This window comes from Ylistrum balloti, unplaced genomic scaffold (genome assembly GCF_031769215.1).
Source record: "Ylistrum balloti isolate Yb309-2 unplaced genomic scaffold, AGI_CSIRO_Ybal_v1 Utg370234, whole genome shotgun sequence".
NCBI lineage: Eukaryota > Metazoa > Mollusca > Bivalvia > Pectinida > Pectinidae > Ylistrum > Ylistrum balloti.
Window position 1 is genome coordinate 469108 of NW_026782192.1, and position 21393 is coordinate 490500.

Below are 21393 nucleotides of genomic sequence, written 5' to 3' on the forward strand. Positions count from 1 at the left end.
TATCATTGTTTTATCAGACATTGTTTTATCATTGTTTTATCAGACATTGTTTTATCATTGTTTTATCATTGTTTTATCATTGTTTTATCAGACATTGTTTTATCAGACATTGTTTTATCAGACATTGTTTTATCATTGTTTTATCATTGTTTTACATTGTTTTATCAGACATTGTTTTATCAGACATTGTTTTATCATTGTTTCATTGTTTTATCAGACATTGTTTTATCAGACATTGTTTTATCAGACATTGTTTTATCAGACATTGTTTTATCATTGTTTTATCAGACGTTGTTTTATCAGACGTTGTTTTATCAGACATTGTTTTATCAGACATTGTTTTATCATTGTTTTATCAGACATTGTTTTATCAGACATTGTTTTATCAGACATTGTTTTATCATTGTTTTATCAGACATTGTTTTATCATTGTTTTATCATTGTTTTATCAGACATTGTTTTATCAGACATTGTTTTATCATTGTTCATCAGACATTGTTTTATCAGACATTGTTTTATCATTGTTTTATCAGACATTGTTTTATCATTGTTTTATCAGACATTGTTTTATCAGACATTGTTTTATCAGACATTGTTTTATCAGACATTGTTTTATCATTGTTTTATCAGACATTGTTTTATCAGACATTGTTTTATCAGACATTGTTTTATCAGACATTGTTTTATCAGACATTGTTTTATCAGACATTGTTTTATCATTGTTTTATCATTGTTTTATCAGACATTGTTTTATCATTGTTGATCATTGTTTTATCAGACATTGTTTATCAGACATTGTTTTATCATTGTTTTATCAGACATTGTTTTATCAGACATTGTTTTATCAGACATTGTTTTATCAGACATTGTTTTATCAGACGTTGTTTTATCAGACGTTGTTTTATCAGACATTGTTTTATCAGACATTGTTTTATCATTGTTTATCAGACATTGTTTTATCATTGTTTTATCAGACATTGTTTATCAGACATTGTTTATCAGACATTGTTTTATCATTGTTTTATCATTGTTTTATCAGACATTGTTTATCAGACATTGTTTATCAGACATTGTTTTATCAGACATTGTTTTATCATTGTTTATCAGACATTGTTTTATCATTGTTTTATCATTGTTTTATTTTTTTTTCTTCTTCTTGTTTTTGGTCATTCACGTACATGTTGAATACTCGCACCCGATTTTTCTCGATCAAGATTAAAAAATCGTCAAGCCTATGGTTTTTTCTTCTTAAAAATGATCTGTTTGTTTACAAATCTATATATGATATATTGGTTGATTGACGAATCAAACGGTTTCTTCAAGCGCATGCGCTAGAATGACATCCATGCCGAGTCCGCTGTTTACACTTAATAATTTCTGTATTTAACCTTCGATGTTTTTCGGGTCAAATCATGAATGAGACACACCCTTACTTTCGTTTGTATGTAACATCAAACTAAAGCGAAATATTTATAGTTTTATGACACTAGAAATGTTTACATATTTACCAAAGTCAATATTCCTAGCACTACAGCCTTAAATGCTGAGCAAATTCGGTAGACTTTAAAAGTGGAAAGCTTTTTAAATCCGAAGACTCAGGAGTGTATATGGTTCTTGTAAAATGACAACCAATACCATCGGAGCCTTTTAAGTAATGATCAATATTGACCTCACCGTCATTATAAACATGTTTATTCGTGGCGTCATATTTTAATTAAATGTCCGTCGGTTTGGAAGAGTATACGAAACAATGGAATGTACTCCAGAGATAAATAAATGTTATTGTTTTAGGAGTAATGTACTCGTAGTATCACAGTAATTAATCTTTGATCTTTATGTCAGATCTAAAATTCCGTATAATGACACTGTCAAGGCAGAGACGGAGAGTTCGTTATTTCTTCTTTTTGTCCTGCCTTACGTATAAAGTCAATAATTCTCCAGAGAACAGCAACGTAGACAAATGCTCAACTGTTTTCTGTTTGATTGTGTGTCTCCCGTAAGTCCTCTTGGCAGCGCTGATGAAACATAATAAAACTTAACACCACAACGTTTAGGAGTTTTAGTCCCCCAAAGGTATATTTGAATGTCTACAATACTTCATGTCACGGCTTATTCATATGCACGTTTTCATGTTTACTAAATTGTTACACATTATAATCGAAGAGATGGATTTATGAGTTGCAATGAGTTGTGAAACAATCCATTTGGTTATTTGAAGCAATAAAAAATCAGATAAGAAGTTATCCAAAATATCCTTTTTATAGTTGTACACCGTTGGTGTGTGTTATCACAGAATCGTTGGCGGAGGAAGAGTCACGTGTTTAGTGCAGTTTTATTCAACAAAGGTCAACAGCCATGTTTGTTAATTCAACTTCCAAAAATTCTTTTTCAAATTAATGAACAGAAAAAAGAATTGAGAAAATTTGATCAAATTGGTTTCACTTCTGCAACTGAAGTATCATTTAAATCTGCGTTTGGTTGCATGTGCTATTTATATCAGCATCCGGGCACCCAGAGGACTTACCCAATCATACTACAGGGATTTACATGTCGCATAACAATGATAATTAGCGATAACATTAGGAGTATATAAGGACAGATTTAGACTTCCTAAATCCCAAAACGATGTATGTACAATTTAGGTACACAGACAAAGACACGTGTCTGAAATTTCACTGAAGTCGTCTGTTTATCTTACGTGCTGGCCCATTTTATCGACGTCATCAATATGTATCATTAGTTGCTTGGTTACCAGGACAGTGGCCCACCTAGACACCCCCGAATATGTTCCAATACACAGCCTGGGATTTATCTCCGATCTCAAAATCTCAAATAACTTATTAACCGTAGCTTTATTTCAAGACGTATATACTACACATTGTAATTATGGCCAGTAATAGTGACAAACAATCTGTACTGTATAAGATAGATTCAGTTTCATTACAGGTCAACCGTCTTCAATACTCCAGTATTATAGGAGTTTGCTATAAAAGGTGTCTTACATTCAAGATAAGTTTTTAACCAGTCAGCTTAAGAACTCTTTCAATAACGTGAAGTTCAACCTTTCCATAACGACCTAGAGCATTATAGGCTTCACATAACGACCATGAGCACGATAATTTCCCGATTAAATATTCTAATAATCATCTTAAGAACCTGAGTATAACGACCTTCCCAGATCTGTCCCGCACGGTATTACCTTCGTTTGACGACCATTGACATCACAAACAAACTGTTTGGTGACAGGATGTGTATAAATTACCTCTAAACTATCCCAGCATGTATATCTATTATCTGTCCATTATGACTGTCGCACTCGGAATAATAACCTCTCCAACAGGCCACGAATAGATCTTACATGAGTTTCTATGGAATGCACCCTTGCTGAGTTGATCGAGATGATTTTGATAAATTACACATTAAATGTAATCGAATTTAAGATCCTTTTTATTATATGATCGATTTTCGAGTGAACGTGATAAAAAAGGACATTTCACCGTCACACTTGAAGTCATATTGTCCGTTCTGTAGCTATAGTCTCCATTGTTACGTCACAATACCATCTGTGAATGTATGACGTCATTTCACTATTTAAAGTGGCTTCATAATGCATGTTTAATGACACCTGTGTAATACCCAAAATCATTACATAGGTATATTCACTGAATAGCAAGGCAATCCTATGATAAATGTAATCTTTACGTGATTATCAAATCTACGTGTATACCGAATCTGGCTTTACAGTTCACATGTATAAAGAGCTATCTATAACGACCATACGTTTAACCGTTACTGTCTATAACGACCATACGTATAATCGTTACTTGCTATAACGGACATACATGTCATTGCTGCCTATAAAGACCATACGTTTAACCGTTACTCTCTATAACGACCATACGTTTGACCGTTACTGTCTATAACGATCATACGTTTAACCGTTACTCTATATAACGACCATACGTTTAACCGTTACTGTCTATAACGACCATACGTATAATCGTTACTGGCTATAACGACCATACGGATATTGAATTACTATCTCTAACGACCATGCTTATAAGCACGGCTGTCTATAACGACCAAACTTTAACAAATTACTATCTCTAACGACCATATTTGTAATCTTGACTGTCTATAACGATCATACTTATGGATGTTTCTAGCGTCCATAAAGACATTGTATGACATTACTGCTCAATGCGCCCGTTAGTATGAACAAACTTTCATGGATAAAGATGTGTTAATTTCTAATCTAATTTTTGCGATTTCGTTCAGTCCTCAAAAATAGTGAAAATAATCCAACTCGAAGATAGAATACCATTCATGTATTTGAATTTGTATAGTTACTGATTTCAAAAGTGTTCCCCGTACAATGTAACGGTAACGATATTGATCACATTGTACATGGTCTTGTTACTCCATGCGGAGCCTCGCACCATAAATAATTATACCAAACAAGTGGATGTGTCACAACCGACTTCCTTGCACCAAATGCACATGTTCCTTTCAGATTGTAATGCAGACCCTGACAATATACCCATTCAATGGTAAATAGGTTATTAAATATCCTCCTGTAATGTTGACTTTTACAAACATGGTGAGGTTACCATGCCGTAGGATCGTCCTCACTAGCGTGACGGTGACCTGACGAGAAAGTGTATCGATCGAAAACTCCGGCTATATAAAGAGACAACTTTGTGCGCCGTCAGAACGGCATCAGGAACAGAGCAGACGACCGGATTAACAAGACACCATCAAAATGAGGGAAATCGTACACATGCAAGCTGGCCAATGTGGCAACCAGATCGGAGCTAAGGTAAAATACTCTTCTTGTACATCAAAACACAGAGAAATAAGTGATAAACACATTTATTATATTTGTGGTAAATGCGTGTTTGGATTACGGTTTGTCCAAGGAACTGAGAAAATGGCCGACATGTCCTTATTTTGAAATTTATGTCCTCTGGTGATTTAAACGATCAGATAACCATCGTTATTTCCACACATGGATGTTTAAGACTGAAATGGATGTTACGTAATCGGTCGTTATACATTATGTACAGAGGGTATACATATATCTAGATACCGGCTTAAGTCTAATGTTTCTACATAAATTACATAATAATGAGTTGATTATGTGAACCCATCTTGAATATATTACTGTAGGCAATCATGTGATCCGGTATCACACCATACAATTAGAGCAGACGTTCACAACATAACAACAGTTACAACAATTAATATTGAAAGAGTGCCCTCCCAACTCTTGATTCGTTAGAGACACATTCTAGTTCCCTGACATTTCAGTTTTGTGAGAAAAAAAATGGCGAACACACTGATAATCAATTCAGTGAATGTCCGCAATGAGAACGGTTTTACCAATCATCAAAATTATCAGAAACTCTTGCCAACATGTTCTAAACTGCACGCTCTAGACTGTACGCTCTAGACTGTATGTTCTAGGCTGCACGCGAGTGTCTTTAATCTTTCTGAATTGAAAAAAAAATCGATATAAAAATGTAATTTACACACGTGTACATATTATCGATATCTTCACTGGTATTATGAGAACCGTTTCCTTTTACGTAGAAGTTTATTTACAGAACGATATGGCGTTTCTTCTTGGTGATAAATCTAACAACACTAAAATGTTCGTAATAGTTTATCTTTAGATATCTTTCCACACCATGCTTTCTATTCACACGCAACCTAGATCAATATATCAATGCTTCCGCTAGGACTCGAACCACGGACCCCTGTCTTACTAGTCTGACGCTAAACCTATCGAGCTAAATAAAACTTCTCTCTAGCTGAGCGGTATATTGTGGCTAGCATTGACCAGGGTTACACATATAACACTTAGCCTTCGTGTTTTCTACACAAAAAAAAACAAAATATGCCAGAATCTAGCAAATTTCATTTGGTATTAAATTGTAAGTAGGCCCATTATAAAGTGAGTTATCCTCACCAACATGGTTCACGTTTGATAATTATTTCGTTTAAATTTCAGTTCTGGGAGGTTATTTCTGATGAACACGGAATTGACCCCACCGGCACATACCACGGAGATTCTGACCTTCAGTTAGAGAGGATCAACGTGTACTACAATGAAGCCACAGGTAATATATTTTTTCTCTGTACATGTCATTACTATCTGATAACAAGACCTATTTGAATTTAATCCGCAGCATCTTGCATAGTAACGTCTGGTGGGTATTCTTTTATTATCAAATAATACTATTTACCTGTATATTTTTGAAGAAACTTATTACATTTGCGCAGGCTAAACTTTACTGTGTAAATCCGCGTGTCAATTGTATTTCATGCGTTTTGAAATATTCACGTTTACTTTTACTAGCTTTTCTAAGGCACTTGTTATAGATCATTCTTTAAATAATGAATCACGATGAAAGTCCCCATTTATATTGTAACATTAGTGTCGTTTTGTTTTTACTATCGTTATTCCAACATTTCTACACTAACATGTCATGGAAGCTTGCTGCAGTTAAATTTATCATTTGGGATACAGGTATATCATATTTTTCCCTGTATTGTGTGACCTGTACAATTTTTCCCTGTATTGTGTGACCTGTACAATTTTTCCCTGTATTGTGTGACCTGTACAATTTTTCCCTGTATTGTGTGACCTGTACAATTTTTCCCTGTATTGTGTGACCTGTACAATTTTTCCCTGTATTGTGTGACCTGTACAATTTTATCAGACTTTTGGGTTTTCCATTATAGGAGGCAAATATGTTCCCCGAGCTGTCTTGGTTGATCTGGAGCCCGGAACCATGGACTCTGTCAGATCTGGTCCTTTTGGACAAATCTTCAGACCAGACAACTTTGTGTTCGGACAGAGTGGTGCTGGAAACAACTGGGCTAAGGGACATTACACAGAAGGTGCTGAACTTGTAGACTCTGTTCTTGATGTTGTTCGTAAAGAATCAGAGAGCTGTGATTGTCTTCAGGGATTCCAGCTTACACATTCTCTTGGTGGCGGTACCGGCTCTGGAATGGGAACACTCCTCATCTCCAAAATCCGTGAAGAATACCCCGACAGGATCATGAACACCTTCTCAGTTGTACCATCTCCTAAGGTATGCCGTTGTTATTGCTTGTGTTAAGTAACTGATATTTGAATATTTCTAATATCTCGACATTATCATACAAGATAAAAAAAATTATAGAAGAAAATAACAAGGCCTGTGTCAATAACATATATAACATCTAACTGAAGTCTGTTTGTCGTGTATGAAGTGATTGGTGAAAGGCTTTCATGTAAACCCCTTTTTCTCCAGGTATCGGACACCGTGGTCGAACCATACAACGCCACCCTCTCCGTCCACCAACTTGTTGAGAACACTGACGAGACTTTCTGTATCGACAACGAGGCTCTCTACGACATCTGCTTCCGTACCCTCAAACTGACCACACCCACATACGGTGACTTGAACCATCTCGTCTCCGCCACCATGTCCGGAGTTACTACCTGTCTCCGATTCCCTGGTCAACTGAACGCTGATCTCCGTAAATTGGCTGTCAATATGGTTCCCTTCCCCCGTCTCCATTTCTTCATGCCTGGTTTCGCTCCTCTTACATCTCGTGGTAGCCAGCAGTACAGGGCTCTTACCGTCCCAGAGCTGACCCAACAGATGTTCGATGCTAAGAACATGATGGCTGCCTGTGATCCTCGTCATGGACGTTACCTAACCGTCGCCGCTATGTTCCGTGGACGTATGTCCATGAAGGAAGTCGATGAGCAGCTCTTGAACGTCCAGAACAAGAACAGCAGCTACTTCGTTGAATGGATTCCAAACAACGTGAAGACCGCTGTCTGTGACATCCCACCACGTGGTCTCAAGATGTCTGCTACCTTCATTGGTAACAGCACCGCCATCCAGGAGCTCTTCAAGCGTATCTCCGAGCAGTTCACCGCTATGTTCCGTCGTAAGGCTTTCTTGCATTGGTACACTGGTGAGGGTATGGACGAGATGGAGTTCACCGAGGCCGAATCCAACATGAACGACTTGGTGTCCGAGTACCAACAGTACCAGGATGCTACCGCCGAGGAGGAGGGAGAGTTCGATGAAGATGAGGAAGCCGAAGAAGCTTAATTATTATTTAGTAACCATCATCTCCAAAGAACCATCCTATTTCGATAAATTATTCATGACACAGAATTAACATTTACTTATTTGGAAAGGAAATATCGGACTGCCGAACCATGACAGTGATATGCTAAAAAAGCTATTAAAACAAACGATGCTTTGCCAAAGATGAGAAAATTGAAATAAGGCTGAAAAGTAATTCTTCGATACTGTTGTATTTAACAACAAAAACAAATATTACGTTTGCTAAAAGAAGAAAATGGGAATACCACTCAGGGTTGAGAAAGGAGAGACTAAAATAATAATGTACTTTACCAGAATTAAAAATCCAAAGAGAATCGTGATGTTTTGTCTCATTTCATTCAGAATTCACTCAATATTATTATTCATAAAACCATGTCATTCCTCAGGTTTTTCAAACTTTCTTGACTTCCTTGATATTGTGGATATTTTTATTTTGTTCTGTGTACATTTGAAGTGTAATACTGTTGATGTTCAGTTCGATCAAGCAATACTTATACGTAGCGTTATTCGGGTGTTGGAGTTAGGCTACCAGAAATGATATGCTGATTAATCAAGTGGTATTGATACAGATAGGAGGAAACGAGCACGTGGTTCCGTGGTAAACGTTATGATTTCAAGTAATAATGCTTTCGCTAATAAATCATTTATTTTCCCGATTATATGTAATGTTTCTGGGAGGAAAATTCCTGTTCATCCAGTATAGAAACGATTGCCTGGGCTTTATCTTTCAGAATAGAACATATTACCTGGGCTTGTACTTTCAGAATAGAATATATTAGCTGGGCTTGTTCTTTCAGAATAGAATATATTACCTGGGTTTTTTCTTTCAGAATAGAATATATTACCTGGGCTTGTTCTTTCAGAATGGAATATATTACCTGGGCTTGTTCTTTCAGAATGGAATATATTACCTGGGCTTGTTCTTTCAGAATAGAATATATTACCTGGGTTTTTTCTTTCAGAATAGAATATATTACCTGGGCTTGTTCTTTCAGAATAGAATATATTACCTGGGCTTGTTCTTTCAGAATAGAATATATTACCTGGGTTTTTTCTTTCAGAATAGAATATATTACCTGGGCTTGTTCTTTCAGAATGGAATATATTACCTGGGCTTGTTCTTTCAGAGTAGAATATATTACCTGGGCTTGTACATTCAGAACAGAACATATTACCTGGGTTTTTTCTTCCAGAATAGAATATTTTACCTAAGCTTGTTCTTTCAGAATAGAATATTTCACCTGTACTTGAGATATACTTTTCTTAATTCGAAGGCTGACATTCTGAAGCAAAATCTCAGTGGCAGAAAAGCCGACAGTTAATCATAGTATGTCGGTCAGAGATTAGAGATATATCTCAAACCTATGAAGGAAATGAATTGTTTTCTCGTACAATGTCTCGCTGACAACTGTTTATAAACATGTAATAACTGCTTCCAAGTCATTACGCTCCTATTTGGAAGATACCTTTTTTTTGTTGTGTATCAAAATGAGAAATAGACATGACGTCAGTATAATCATGGTGTGTTGTTACATGTAACGCGTAAAGATACAAGACTGGCGAGAGAGAGAAATATGGCGCCTAAGATTTTCCTTTCTCAATTCGCAAACCTGGTCTTACTCTCAATGCGCGATTTGGTTGATCTTGGTTAAATAATCCACGATCTTTACATCAGTTATAAGTATAATTATATTGGCAATTACAGGGCGATGATCTTAGTTTTTGACAAAGGGAGTAAAACGAAAAAATCAACATAAATTATTTTGACATTTCTAAGATTTATCCTACAAATGTAAATCTCTGATTGACTACCAGAAAGCCTAGATATGAATGACATTGTATTAATACATTTATACATGTGGATGTATCGATGTGTGAAATTCTACCCATGATGGAATGAACAAAATCAATACCACGTGGTATAACAGAACCAGGACAGTAGACTAGCCAATCACGCTTCTCTTACGATAAATGAAAGCACCATTTCTCTCACAACTAATCAAGCAATAAAGATCTCTTACAACTAATCAAGCAATACAATTATCTTACGACAAGCAAAAACATAAAGTTCTCTTACAACTGAGCAAGTAATACAGTTCTCTTACGACAAGTAAAAACATAAAGATCTCTTACAACTAATCAAGCAATAAAGTTCTCTTACGACAAGTAAAAACATAAAGATCTCTTACAACTAATCAAGCAATAAAGTTCTCTTACGACAAGTAAAAACATAAAGTTCTCTCACAACTAATCAAGCAATACAGTTTTCTTACAAGCAAAAACATAAAGTTCTCTTACAACTAATCAAGCAATAAAGTTCTCTTACGACAAGCAAAAACATAAAGATCTCTTACAACTAATCAAGCAATAAAGTTCTCTTACGACAAGCAAAAACATAAAGTTCTCTTACAACTAATCAAGCAATAAAGTTCTCTTACGACAAGTAAAAACATAAAGATCTCTTACAACTAATCAAGCAATAAAGTTCTCTTACAACTAATCAAGCAATAAAGATCTCTTACAACTAATCAAGCAATAAAGTTCTCTTACGACAAGCAAAAACATAAAGATCTCTTACAACTAATCAAGCAATAAAGTTCTCTTACGACAAGTAAAAACATAAAGATCTCTTACAACTAATCAACTAATCAAGCAATAACAAGTTAAAGTTCTCTTACAACTAATCAAGCAAGTAAAAACATAAAGATCTCTTACAACTAATCAAGCAATAAAACGACGACAAGTAAAAACATAAAGCAAAAACATAAAGTTCTCTTACAACTAATCAAGCAATAAAGTTCTCTTACGACAAGCAAAAACATCACGTTCTCTCACAACTAATCAAGCAATAAAGTTCTCTTACGACAAGTAAAAACATAAAGATCTCTTACAAAAAACAATAAAGTAAAAACAAAAAACAATAAAGTTCTCTTACGACAAGTAAAAACATAAAGTTCTCTTACAACTAATCAAGCAATAAAAACATAAAGTCTCTTCTAAGTTCTAGCAAGTAAAAACATAAAGATCTCTTACAACTAATCAAGCAATAAAGACAAGTAAAAACATAAAGATCTCTTACAACTAATCAAGCAATAAAGTTCTCTTACGACAAGTAAAAACATAAAGATCTCTTACAACTAATCAAGCAATAAAGTTCTCTTACGACAAGTAAAAACATAAAGTTCTCTTACAACTAATCAAGCAATAAAGTTCTCTTACAACTAATCAAGCAATACAATTCTCTTACGACAAGTGAAAACATAAAGTTCTCTTACAACTAATCAAGCAATAAAGTTCTCTTACGACAAGCAAAAACATAAAGATCTCTTACAACTAATCAAGCAATAAAGTTTTCTTACAAGTAAAAACATAAAGATCTCTTACAACTAATCAAGCAATACAGTTCTCTTACGACAAGTAAAAACATAAAGTTCTCTTACAACTAATCAAGCAATAAAGTTCTCTTACGACAAGTAAAAACATAAAGATCTCTTACAACTAATCAAGCAATACAGTTTTCTTACAAGTAAAAACATAAAGATCTCTTACAACTAATCAAGCAATAAAGATCTCTTACAACTAATCAAGCTTACGACAAGTAAAAACATTCTCTTACAACTAATCAAGCAATAAAAACAATAAAGATCTCTTCTCTACGACAAGTAAAAACATAAAGATCTCTTACAACTACAACTAAGTTTTCTTACAAGCAAAAACATAAAGTTCTCTTACAACTAATCAAGCAATAAAGTTCTCTTACGACAAGTAAAAACATAAAGTTCTCTTACAACTAATCAAGCAATAAAGTTCTCTTACGACAAGTAAAAACATAAAGTTCTCTTACAACTAATCAAGCAATAAAGTTCTCTTACGACAAGTAAAAACATAAAGATCTCTTACAACTAATCAAGCAATAAAGTTCTCTTACGACAAGTAAAAACATAAAGATCTCTTACAACTAATCAAGCAATACAGTTTTCTTACGACAAGTAAAAACATAAAGTTCTCTCTTACAACTAATCAAGCAATACAGTTCTCTTACGACAAGTAAAAAGCAAAAACATAAACAAGTAAAAACATAAAGATCTCTTTCTCTTACAACTAATCAAGCAATACGACAAGTAAAAACATTCTCTTACAACTAATCAAGCAATACAGTTTTCTTACAAGCAAAAACATAAAGTTCTCTTACAACTAATCAAGCAATACAGTTCTCTTACGACAAGTAAAAACATAAAGATCTCTTACAACTAATCAAGCAATACAGTTTTCTTACAAGTAAAAACATAAAGATCTCTTACAACTAATCAAGCAATACAGTTCTCTTACGACAAGTAAAAACATAAAGTTCTCTCACAACAAATCAAGCAATACAGTTTTCTTCTAAAATAACAAAAACAATGAACTTGCTTTACGTCTTATCAATGAAGTTTTTCACAACTAACGAAAATTATAGACTACTCTTAAAACTTCTGGTAACATTTCTTTTACACTTAATAAAAACAATATACCTCTACTACAACTGGTTACATACTTTTTGCAAGTAACACAAACAATAAGTTTCTCTTACCATAAGTGAAAACAATACAAACATAACAGTACCTGTATGTACAGGTAATCCTATATTTATTGTATGATACGAGTACAATTTTACAGGTAATCCTATATTTATTGTATGATACCAGTACAATTTTACAGATAATCCTATATTTATTGTATGATACGAGTACAATTTTACAGGTAATCCTATATTTATTGTATAATACCAGTACAATTTTACAGATAATCCTATATTTATTGTATGTTCTCTTACAACTAATCAATACGAGTACAATTTTACAGATAATCCTATATTTATTGTATGATACGAGTACAATTTTATTGCAAGTTATGAGTAATGTTATATAGAGGTATGATAAACGAATCATGCCAACGATAGATGTATAATATCAGTTTAGTAATGATTTAGATAAGTAAGGATTTTATTGTGAGTCTATATTTAGACGTGTGATAAGCATGGTATTCCTAATGGATACCATTACACTACAGTGTAAAGAGAGGTATGGCATTCAGGAATGTTGGTTTGATGCAATGTGACCTGAAGTTTGGAGTAATACTGTTTGAAACATGTCGAGAAATTCTACATAATGTTATCTTACAGGCATTTCTGTACAGAGCAACAGTAATCTTTTCAATGTCCTTATCAAATATTTACACTTCACGAACGTTACGTTTACGTCATATTTTCATTATTTATAGATTAATCGATATGTTACTCAGAAAATATCTGTAAACTGCTAGTGAAGATTCTCCTGTTAAACAATGATATTCTACACAGGTAACTTAAAACAAAGCCTTGTAATAGATCTTTGGTCACCCTCCTGTATATATCACCGCCGACCAACCAGCCAGGTAATAAAAATCTTATCAGTGGATTATCAGTACAGAATTCTCACCGGGACCGTTTAGAATAATAGTCAATCACACAAGGGTTTGTTTGCCTAACGCCATAGCTCCGGTATAAAGGGCCGAGAGTGCCCGCCACACAAACCATTAGTAAGGCAGACAACCAGACACCAACAACTAACAACATGAGGGAAATCGTGCACATGCAAGCTGGCCAGTGCGGCAACCAGATCGGTGCAAAGGTAGACATTTACAAATTATTTGAAAGGAAAACATTTTCCTTATTATAGCATACTTTAAGTATTGTTATTTGACTGAAATAGAAAAGGTCATATTGTTATTGAAATTGTTTTGTACTATGTAAACGGACATGAGTTTATTTTATGGGATACTATATTCTGATGTACACACTAACTCAAATATCTCTGCTTTAGTTCTGGGAGGTTATTTCTGATGAACACGGAATTGACCCCACCGGTACATACCACGGAGATTCTGACCTTCAGTTAGAGAGGATCAACGTGTACTACAATGAAGCCACAGGTAAGGAAAATAATTCATTCCTACCTACCTCGCTAACCACTTCTGTAATAACTAAATCGTCACTGGCACACAGAAACAACTTTGTAAAAATATAATTACATTAAAAATTCTATATCACAACAATGGTTTCATTATTGATGTTCTCTAATGAATACGTCTTGCACCTTTACAGGAGGCAAATATGTTCCCCGAGCTGTCTTGGTTGATCTGGAGCCCGGAACCATGGACTCCGTCAGATCTGGTCCTTTTGGACAAATCTTCAGACCAGACAACTTTGTGTTCGGACAGAGTGGTGCTGGAAACAACTGGGCTAAAGGACATTACACAGAAGGTGCTGAGCTTGTAGACTCTGTTCTTGATGTTGTTCGTAAAGAATCAGAGAGCTGTGATTGTCTCCAGGGATTCCAGCTTACACATTCTCTTGGCGGTGGTACCGGCTCCGGCATGGGAACACTCCTCATCTCCAAAATCCGTGAAGAATACCCCGACAGGATCATGAACACATTCTCTGTTGTACCATCTCCTAAGGTAAATACTGGAAACTTTAATAAAGTGGTAAATTTTCCTTTCGACATATCCAGGTAGAATAACTATGTGTCTGAAACATGCTACCTTTTTTTCTCTCTTGTTAATTTATTGTGCTGATTTCTTATATTTCTCTTCCGATATTTTGAACTGAAAAATGTTTTAAAACATAATATTTTCAGGTATCAGACACCGTTGTCGAACCATACAACGCCACCCTCTCCGTCCACCAACTTGTCGAGAACACAGACGAGACCTACTGTATCGACAACGAGGCTCTCTACGACATCTGCTTCCGTACCCTCAAGCTGACCACACCCACATACGGTGACTTGAACCATCTCGTCTCCGCCACCATGTCCGGAGTCACCACCTGTCTCCGATTCCCTGGTCAACTGAACGCCGATCTCCGTAAATTGGCTGTCAACATGGTTCCCTTCCCCCGTCTCCATTTCTTCATGCCTGGTTTCGCTCCTCTTACATCTCGTGGTAGCCAGCAGTACAGGGCTCTTACCGTCCCAGAGCTGACCCAACAGATGTTCGACGCCAAGAACATGATGGCTGCCTGTGATCCTCGTCACGGGCGTTATCTGACCGTGGCCACCATGTTCCGTGGACGTATGTCCATGAAGGAAGTTGATGAACAGCTCCTGAACGTTCAGAACAAGAACAGCAGCTACTTTGTTGAATGGATCCCCAACAATGTGAAGACCGCCGTCTGTGATATTCCACCACGTGGTCTCAAGATGTCTGCTACCTTTGTTGGTAACAGCACCGCCATCCAGGAGCTCTTCAAGCGTATCTCCGAGCAGTTCACCGCTATGTTCCGTCGTAAGGCTTTCTTGCATTGGTACACTGGTGAGGGTATGGACGAGATGGAGTTCACCGAGGCCGAATCCAACATGAACGACTTGGTGTCCGAATACCAACAGTACCAGGATGCCACCGCCGAGGAGGAGGGAGAGTTCGAGGAGGAAGCAGAAGAAGAAGCTTAAATCTAGGGAATAAGTTCACAACAACATAATAATAAGGATTTATTAACACTGCCATTGGAAAATGAAGTTTGACCCCTTAGAGTCATTTGATTATATCTCAGAAACTGTATTTTACAAAAATATAGAAAATATTGAAGCATTATTATATTTGACTATGATTATGTTATTTATTTTACTGTTTCATTGTTTCCTTGTTAAATCAATGAGTAAGAATTAAATTCTATAAAAAGAGCTGTGTGTTCTATCTTTATACTCGTCCCTCTACTCAAAGGTTGGTCTGGTGATTTAAATATTTAGAAAACATATCATGAACTGAAAAACAAACAATCAGAAAACAAAGACAAAATAACAACTTTATCAGTATACTATTCCAAAGGTACGCAAAATCAAAATATGTGTTAGTTTTATTACGATATTCCGGCTTAAAGACGTATATAATCAGTTTTTGACAGTATCCGACAGACTGGTTCTAATCTTTATTCCAAATTAATTTTAAATTACTTGTGTTGTCAAAATTTGAAAAAAGAACTTTTATTAAATTTTGAAAAAACAAATCTCAAAACGAGATTTTGAAACTCATGATATTAATAAGAACAAAATTAAATAACTTTAAAAGAAATTAGTAAATAAATAATGTAAAAATAAATGATTATAATATTGACTTGTTGGTAGTTTATAGGATTTTTTTTATCATCTAAGTAAACGATAAAATTCAGAGAAAGGTAAATACTGCCCCTTCACTTGCTAATTGACTACATATCATTTATTGGTACGAGCACACCTTTAGATAGCATCAGGTAAGATTGACACAATGAGGACGGACTTGTACACGTACGTACATATCCTGGTTCTAATAGTTCATTTAGTAACACTGAAAATTCCTTCCGGTGCCTCTGTTATATTTTATCTGTTTTATTATATTGATAAGATATTATTGCGGTTATGGTTATTATAATAGTTAAATCTAAATGTGGGGTCATGTACGTATAAATAGAACCTATTTCTAGGTTTTCACAATAAGTGAACTCATTTCTGTTGGTGATACTATTTTAATTCGAGGAGACCATTTTCCACTATATTCGAGGATGGGATAAAAAAAAATCTGTTGAAAATTATTCATGTATTCGAAGAAAATCATATTCCTTCCATATCAACTCCTGATAAAATTTCCAAAAATAGAACACTAAAAAACAATCCATACAGTAACATTTCTCCCCTTTATAGACTATAAAGATAGTTTACATGTAATATGAGGAGAACGCATCAATGCATTTAGAATGTCGCGGGTCCTTTATATGTGTTAGACTATGGCGTGTGAAATGCTACATTTTCTAATCATTTATGTTAAGAACCTTGAGATTTGTAAACAGTATCGTATAAAACTAATGTCATCTTTTCTAAAACTTGTTACAAGATGCATGTTTAGATTACAAGATTTAAATAATGAAACAAATTGCAAAATGTAAAACAGAAATTTTATGATATAAATCAGGCAATTTTTCGATTATAAATCACAAGATTAAGTGAATTATTCACAAGATTAAGAACATGAAACAATAGAATAAGAGTTATAAGAATATAAAGGAGTTAAAACACAATATTAAGACTAAATGGCAAGATTAAGAATATGAAATGAAAAATAATTATAATATAAACATAAAGATTCATTTTAAGAACATGGATGACATATTTAACTCTATAACATACGAGACAGAAAACAAACCACATCAGGGATGATCCTAACACAAGATTACAACATCAATTACAAAATAAAATTAAATATAGATGAATAGATGTAGGATATAAAACACATGATTTACAAATATTAATAACATGATTTCACGAATAGAAATCACAAGTTTGACAATATAAACACATGATACTCAATATAAATGATATGATTTCACTAATAGAAATCACAAGTTTGACAATATAAACACATGATACTCAATATAAATGATATGATTTCACTAATAGAAATCACAAGTTTGACAATATACAACACATGATATGATTTCAATATAAATGATAAACACATGATTTCATATGAACAGAAATCACAAGTTTGACAATATAAACACATGATACTCAAGATGAAACAAAAGAAATGGAATATAAATCTCAGTATATTGCACATATAAAAGAGTGTACAAAAAGACACAGAAGTGAATAACACCTTTTTATACAAATTTATGGTTAGATACAGCTACTGATGTTTAAATATTGGACTGATTTACACGTCACTCCGTCAAAATTTGTCTGTGACACTAATCATCTGCGATTGTTACCTCCGAGGTTTTATGTACTGTGGCTGTGCTGTCACTATAGAAAGATAAATATAATTTAACATTTTCAGTTTCCCCATGGAGATAACGACAACATTACCAAATATTAGTAATAAATGACACAAAATCACTATGTGAGGTCATGAAAATAAGTAACCCAATCTTGTATAAAATGTTGGCAGAGTATTGCACACCCGATATCCCAGTTATGTCTGTATGTTAAACAAGGTATGTCATTGATCTGATAAGGTCGTCCCTAAACAAGACAGCTCCACTGTGATAAAACCGCTATCCTGTCGTTATCTTTAATTCCGATTAGTCGCTTCAACCCGTACAAATAATATCAAATCATTCACATGGATCGGTAAACCTGCGCCATAAGGCCGGTATAAAAAGCTAGAAAACCTTTGTCAGAGCAGTTAGAACGGAGATTTACCAACACTTCGGAAACGCAGACAGCCTCAATTACCAAAATGAGGGAAATTGTACATATGCAGGCCGGCCAGTGCGGCAACCAGATTGGTGCTAAGGTAATTAGTTTCATTTTAAGTAATTTGTAGAAACTTCAGTTGTATAGACATGGAACCATATCGCCTCTAAAGAATGTATCCAAGTAACACAGGATCATCTAACAAGCTACAGGCTAAAGGACTCACTTCTCACTGATAGATAGTGTAATGTCCTCCGGATATATCTATTACCAAAATATACTATTCACAACAGCGAAATTTGTCGATTGATGCCAATTAATAGAAACGAGTAATTAGTGTCAAATTTTGAAAACATGGGGTTATCATCATTTGAAAGAAAATGGGTTTAAATTAGTAAATACCAAGTGATGATAGATAACGGTCGCTTCAACTATTCCTTATACCTGTACATTAAGTGTTAGCCTCGATAGGTCATTCTGTGAGATCTCATAGGGAATATCGATGTGTTTCAGTTCTGGGAGGTTATTTCTGATGAACACGGAATTGACCCTACCGGTACATACCACGGAGATTCTGACCTTCAGTTAGAGAGGATCAACGTGTACTACAATGAAGCCACAGGTAATATTGTCGGTTTTAAAAAGTGATACAGAAGTGATAAGAATTTGATCATACATATGTTTGAATGCATACTCCCAATCAATCGAAATCATCATTTAGGAAATTTTGTTAACATTGATCTCTGAATATGCAATTCCAGGAGGCAAGTATGTTCCCCGAGCTGTCTTGGTTGATCTGGAGCCCGGAACCATGGACTCTGTCAGATCTGGTCCTTTTGGACAAATCTTCAGACCAGACAACTTTGTGTTCGGACAGAGTGGTGCTGGAAACAATTGGGCTAAGGGACATTACACAGAAGGTGCTGAGCTTGTAGACTCTGTCCTTGATGTGGTACGAAAAGAAGCAGAGAGCTGTGATTGTCTTCAGGGATTCCAGCTTACACATTCTCTTGGCGGTGGTACCGGCTCCGGCATGGGAACACTCCTCATCTCCAAAATCCGTGAAGAATACCCCGACAGGATCATGAACACCTTCTCAGTAGTACCATCACCCAAGGTAAATATTAAACATAATTAACAAAAAAACTCACCTGTAATGATGAAGCCAGCGAGTAACGAAAACCAACTATTTCAGAATATGTTCGTGCATTCAAATTCCTTTTTGCCATTATTCATATAAATTTCACAGGTACTGTTGAAGGAAGGACAATATGTAAGACACTTGAAATGTAGATGTATACATTTGTCCGCCCCAGTTCCTTTACAATAATACTATCGGTAATAATGATACTGAAATTGCTGTTTGTGACGTCACAATGCTCTTAGTGGCCATTTCATTTCATATTTTGTCTGTTATCGTTACTGAATTAACTTGATCGTATAAGACGTACTTTTCACTCATTATGGGAAGATACCCAATCATAATCAAATGTGACTACAAATAACAAAGTCTTACCTGAATATGATTATAGTCGATTCAAGTGCATCTTGCAAATCTTCAATATAAGACTAAGCGATGATTGCAATTTCGTTACCTAAAACAACTCAGAAAATACTTCGATTTTAAAAAATCATTTCTGGTTGAATATCGATTGGCAATAATAGAATTTACTACCAACCGGAAAATCGAACTGGGGCCGTCTTGGAGAAAGGCATGTGCGCAACCAGTTGTGACACCAAATCTTCCGAACAACTGAATGAGAACAATAAAATTATATTTCATTTTTCAGGTATCAGACACAGTTGTCGAGCCATACAACGCCACCCTCTCCGTCCACCAACTTGTCGAGAACACAGACGAGACCTACTGTATCGATAACGAGGCTCTCTACGACATCTGCTTCCGTACCCTAAAACTGACTACACCCACATACGGTGACTTGAACCATCTCGTCTCCGCCACCATGTCCGGAGTCACCACCTGTCTCCGATTCCCTGGTCAACTGAATGCCGATCTCCGTAAATTGGCTGTCAACATGGTTCCCTTCCCCCGTCTCCATTTCTTCATGCCTGGTTTCGCCCCTCTTACATCTCGTGGTAGCCAGCAGTACAGGGCTCTTACCGTCCCAGAGCTGACCCAACAGATGTTCGACGCCAAGAACATGATGGCTGCCTGTGATCCTCGTCATGGACGTTACCTGACCGTCGCCGCCATGTTCCGTGGACGTATGTCCATGAAGGAAGTTGATGAACAGATGTTGAACGTCCAGAACAAGAACAGCAGCTACTTCGTTGAATGGATTCCAAATAATACCAAAACCGCCGTCTGTGACATCCCACCACGTGGTCTGAAGATGTCTGCTACCTTCATTGGTAACAGCACCGCCATCCAGGAGCTCTTCAAGCGTATCTCCGAGCAGTTCACAGCTATGTTCCGTCGTAAGGCTTTCTTGCATTGGTACACTGGTGAGGGTATGGACGAGATGGAGTTCACCGAGGCCGAATCCAACATGAACGACTTGGTGTCCGAATACCAACAGTACCAGGATGCCACCGCCGAGGAGGAGGGAGAGTTCGAGGAGGAAGGCGAAGAAGATGCTTAAATCTAGGGAATAAGTTCACAACAACATAATGATAGCTGAAGAAGAGACAGAGGATGCATAGACACCTACGACTAAATATAAAACTTCGCATAGACATAATAAATTTGTGGGGAAAAATAAACTTCCCTGGGCATCAAATAAGTTTTGAACTATAACATCACAAATTATCTGAAATACAAATAAAAAATTACAATGTAAAATGCATTTGTAACAAAGTGCAGAGAAAGTCGTGTTTGTATCTCATTCCAAAACCGTAATACAAAACTTGGAAAAATAAAACCAAACATCACATCGATGCGACATTCCTGACTTTGTTATCTATTGGGGTGTTTGATCTGGACGATTGACCTGGCACATATGGGGAGACACAACTTTATCTGATTTCAAAACTTTTCTCGAAGGGTCTTGTTTCTACATTCTCAATTTTGTCTTGAATACTAGGGCACGTATTCATGAAACCGTTCTCAT

The 21393-nt window shown here is 35.5% G+C and overlaps 3 protein-coding genes across 3 annotated transcripts; all 3 read left to right on the forward strand.

Moving 5' to 3' along the window:
- The first annotated feature begins 4735 nt into the window (after nt 1-4735).
- LOC132552071 (tubulin beta chain-like) lies at nt 4736-8452 on the forward strand. Its single transcript, XM_060216213.1, has 4 exons — nt 4736-4819; nt 6014-6122; nt 6748-7103; nt 7305-8452. The coding sequence occupies exons 1-4, from the start codon at nt 4763-4765 to the stop codon at nt 8118-8120; spliced, it is 1338 nt and encodes a 445-aa protein (XP_060072196.1). The 5' UTR covers nt 4736-4762; the 3' UTR covers nt 8121-8452.
- A 5526-nt stretch (nt 8453-13978) lies between these two features.
- LOC132552061 (tubulin beta chain) lies at nt 13979-15652 on the forward strand. The gene is made up of 3 exons (XM_060216202.1): nt 13979-14087; nt 14260-14615; nt 14795-15652. The coding sequence occupies exons 2-3, from the start codon at nt 14310-14312 to the stop codon at nt 15605-15607; spliced, it is 1119 nt and encodes a 372-aa protein (XP_060072185.1). The 5' UTR covers nt 13979-14087; nt 14260-14309; the 3' UTR covers nt 15608-15652.
- A 2704-nt stretch (nt 15653-18356) lies between these two features.
- Nucleotides 18357-21165, forward strand: LOC132552072 (tubulin beta-4B chain). Its single transcript, XM_060216214.1, has 4 exons — nt 18357-18422; nt 18836-18944; nt 19084-19439; nt 20113-21165. The coding sequence occupies exons 1-4, from the start codon at nt 18366-18368 to the stop codon at nt 20923-20925; spliced, it is 1335 nt and encodes a 444-aa protein (XP_060072197.1). The 5' UTR covers nt 18357-18365; the 3' UTR covers nt 20926-21165.
- The last annotated feature ends 228 nt before the right edge of the window (nt 21166-21393 follow it).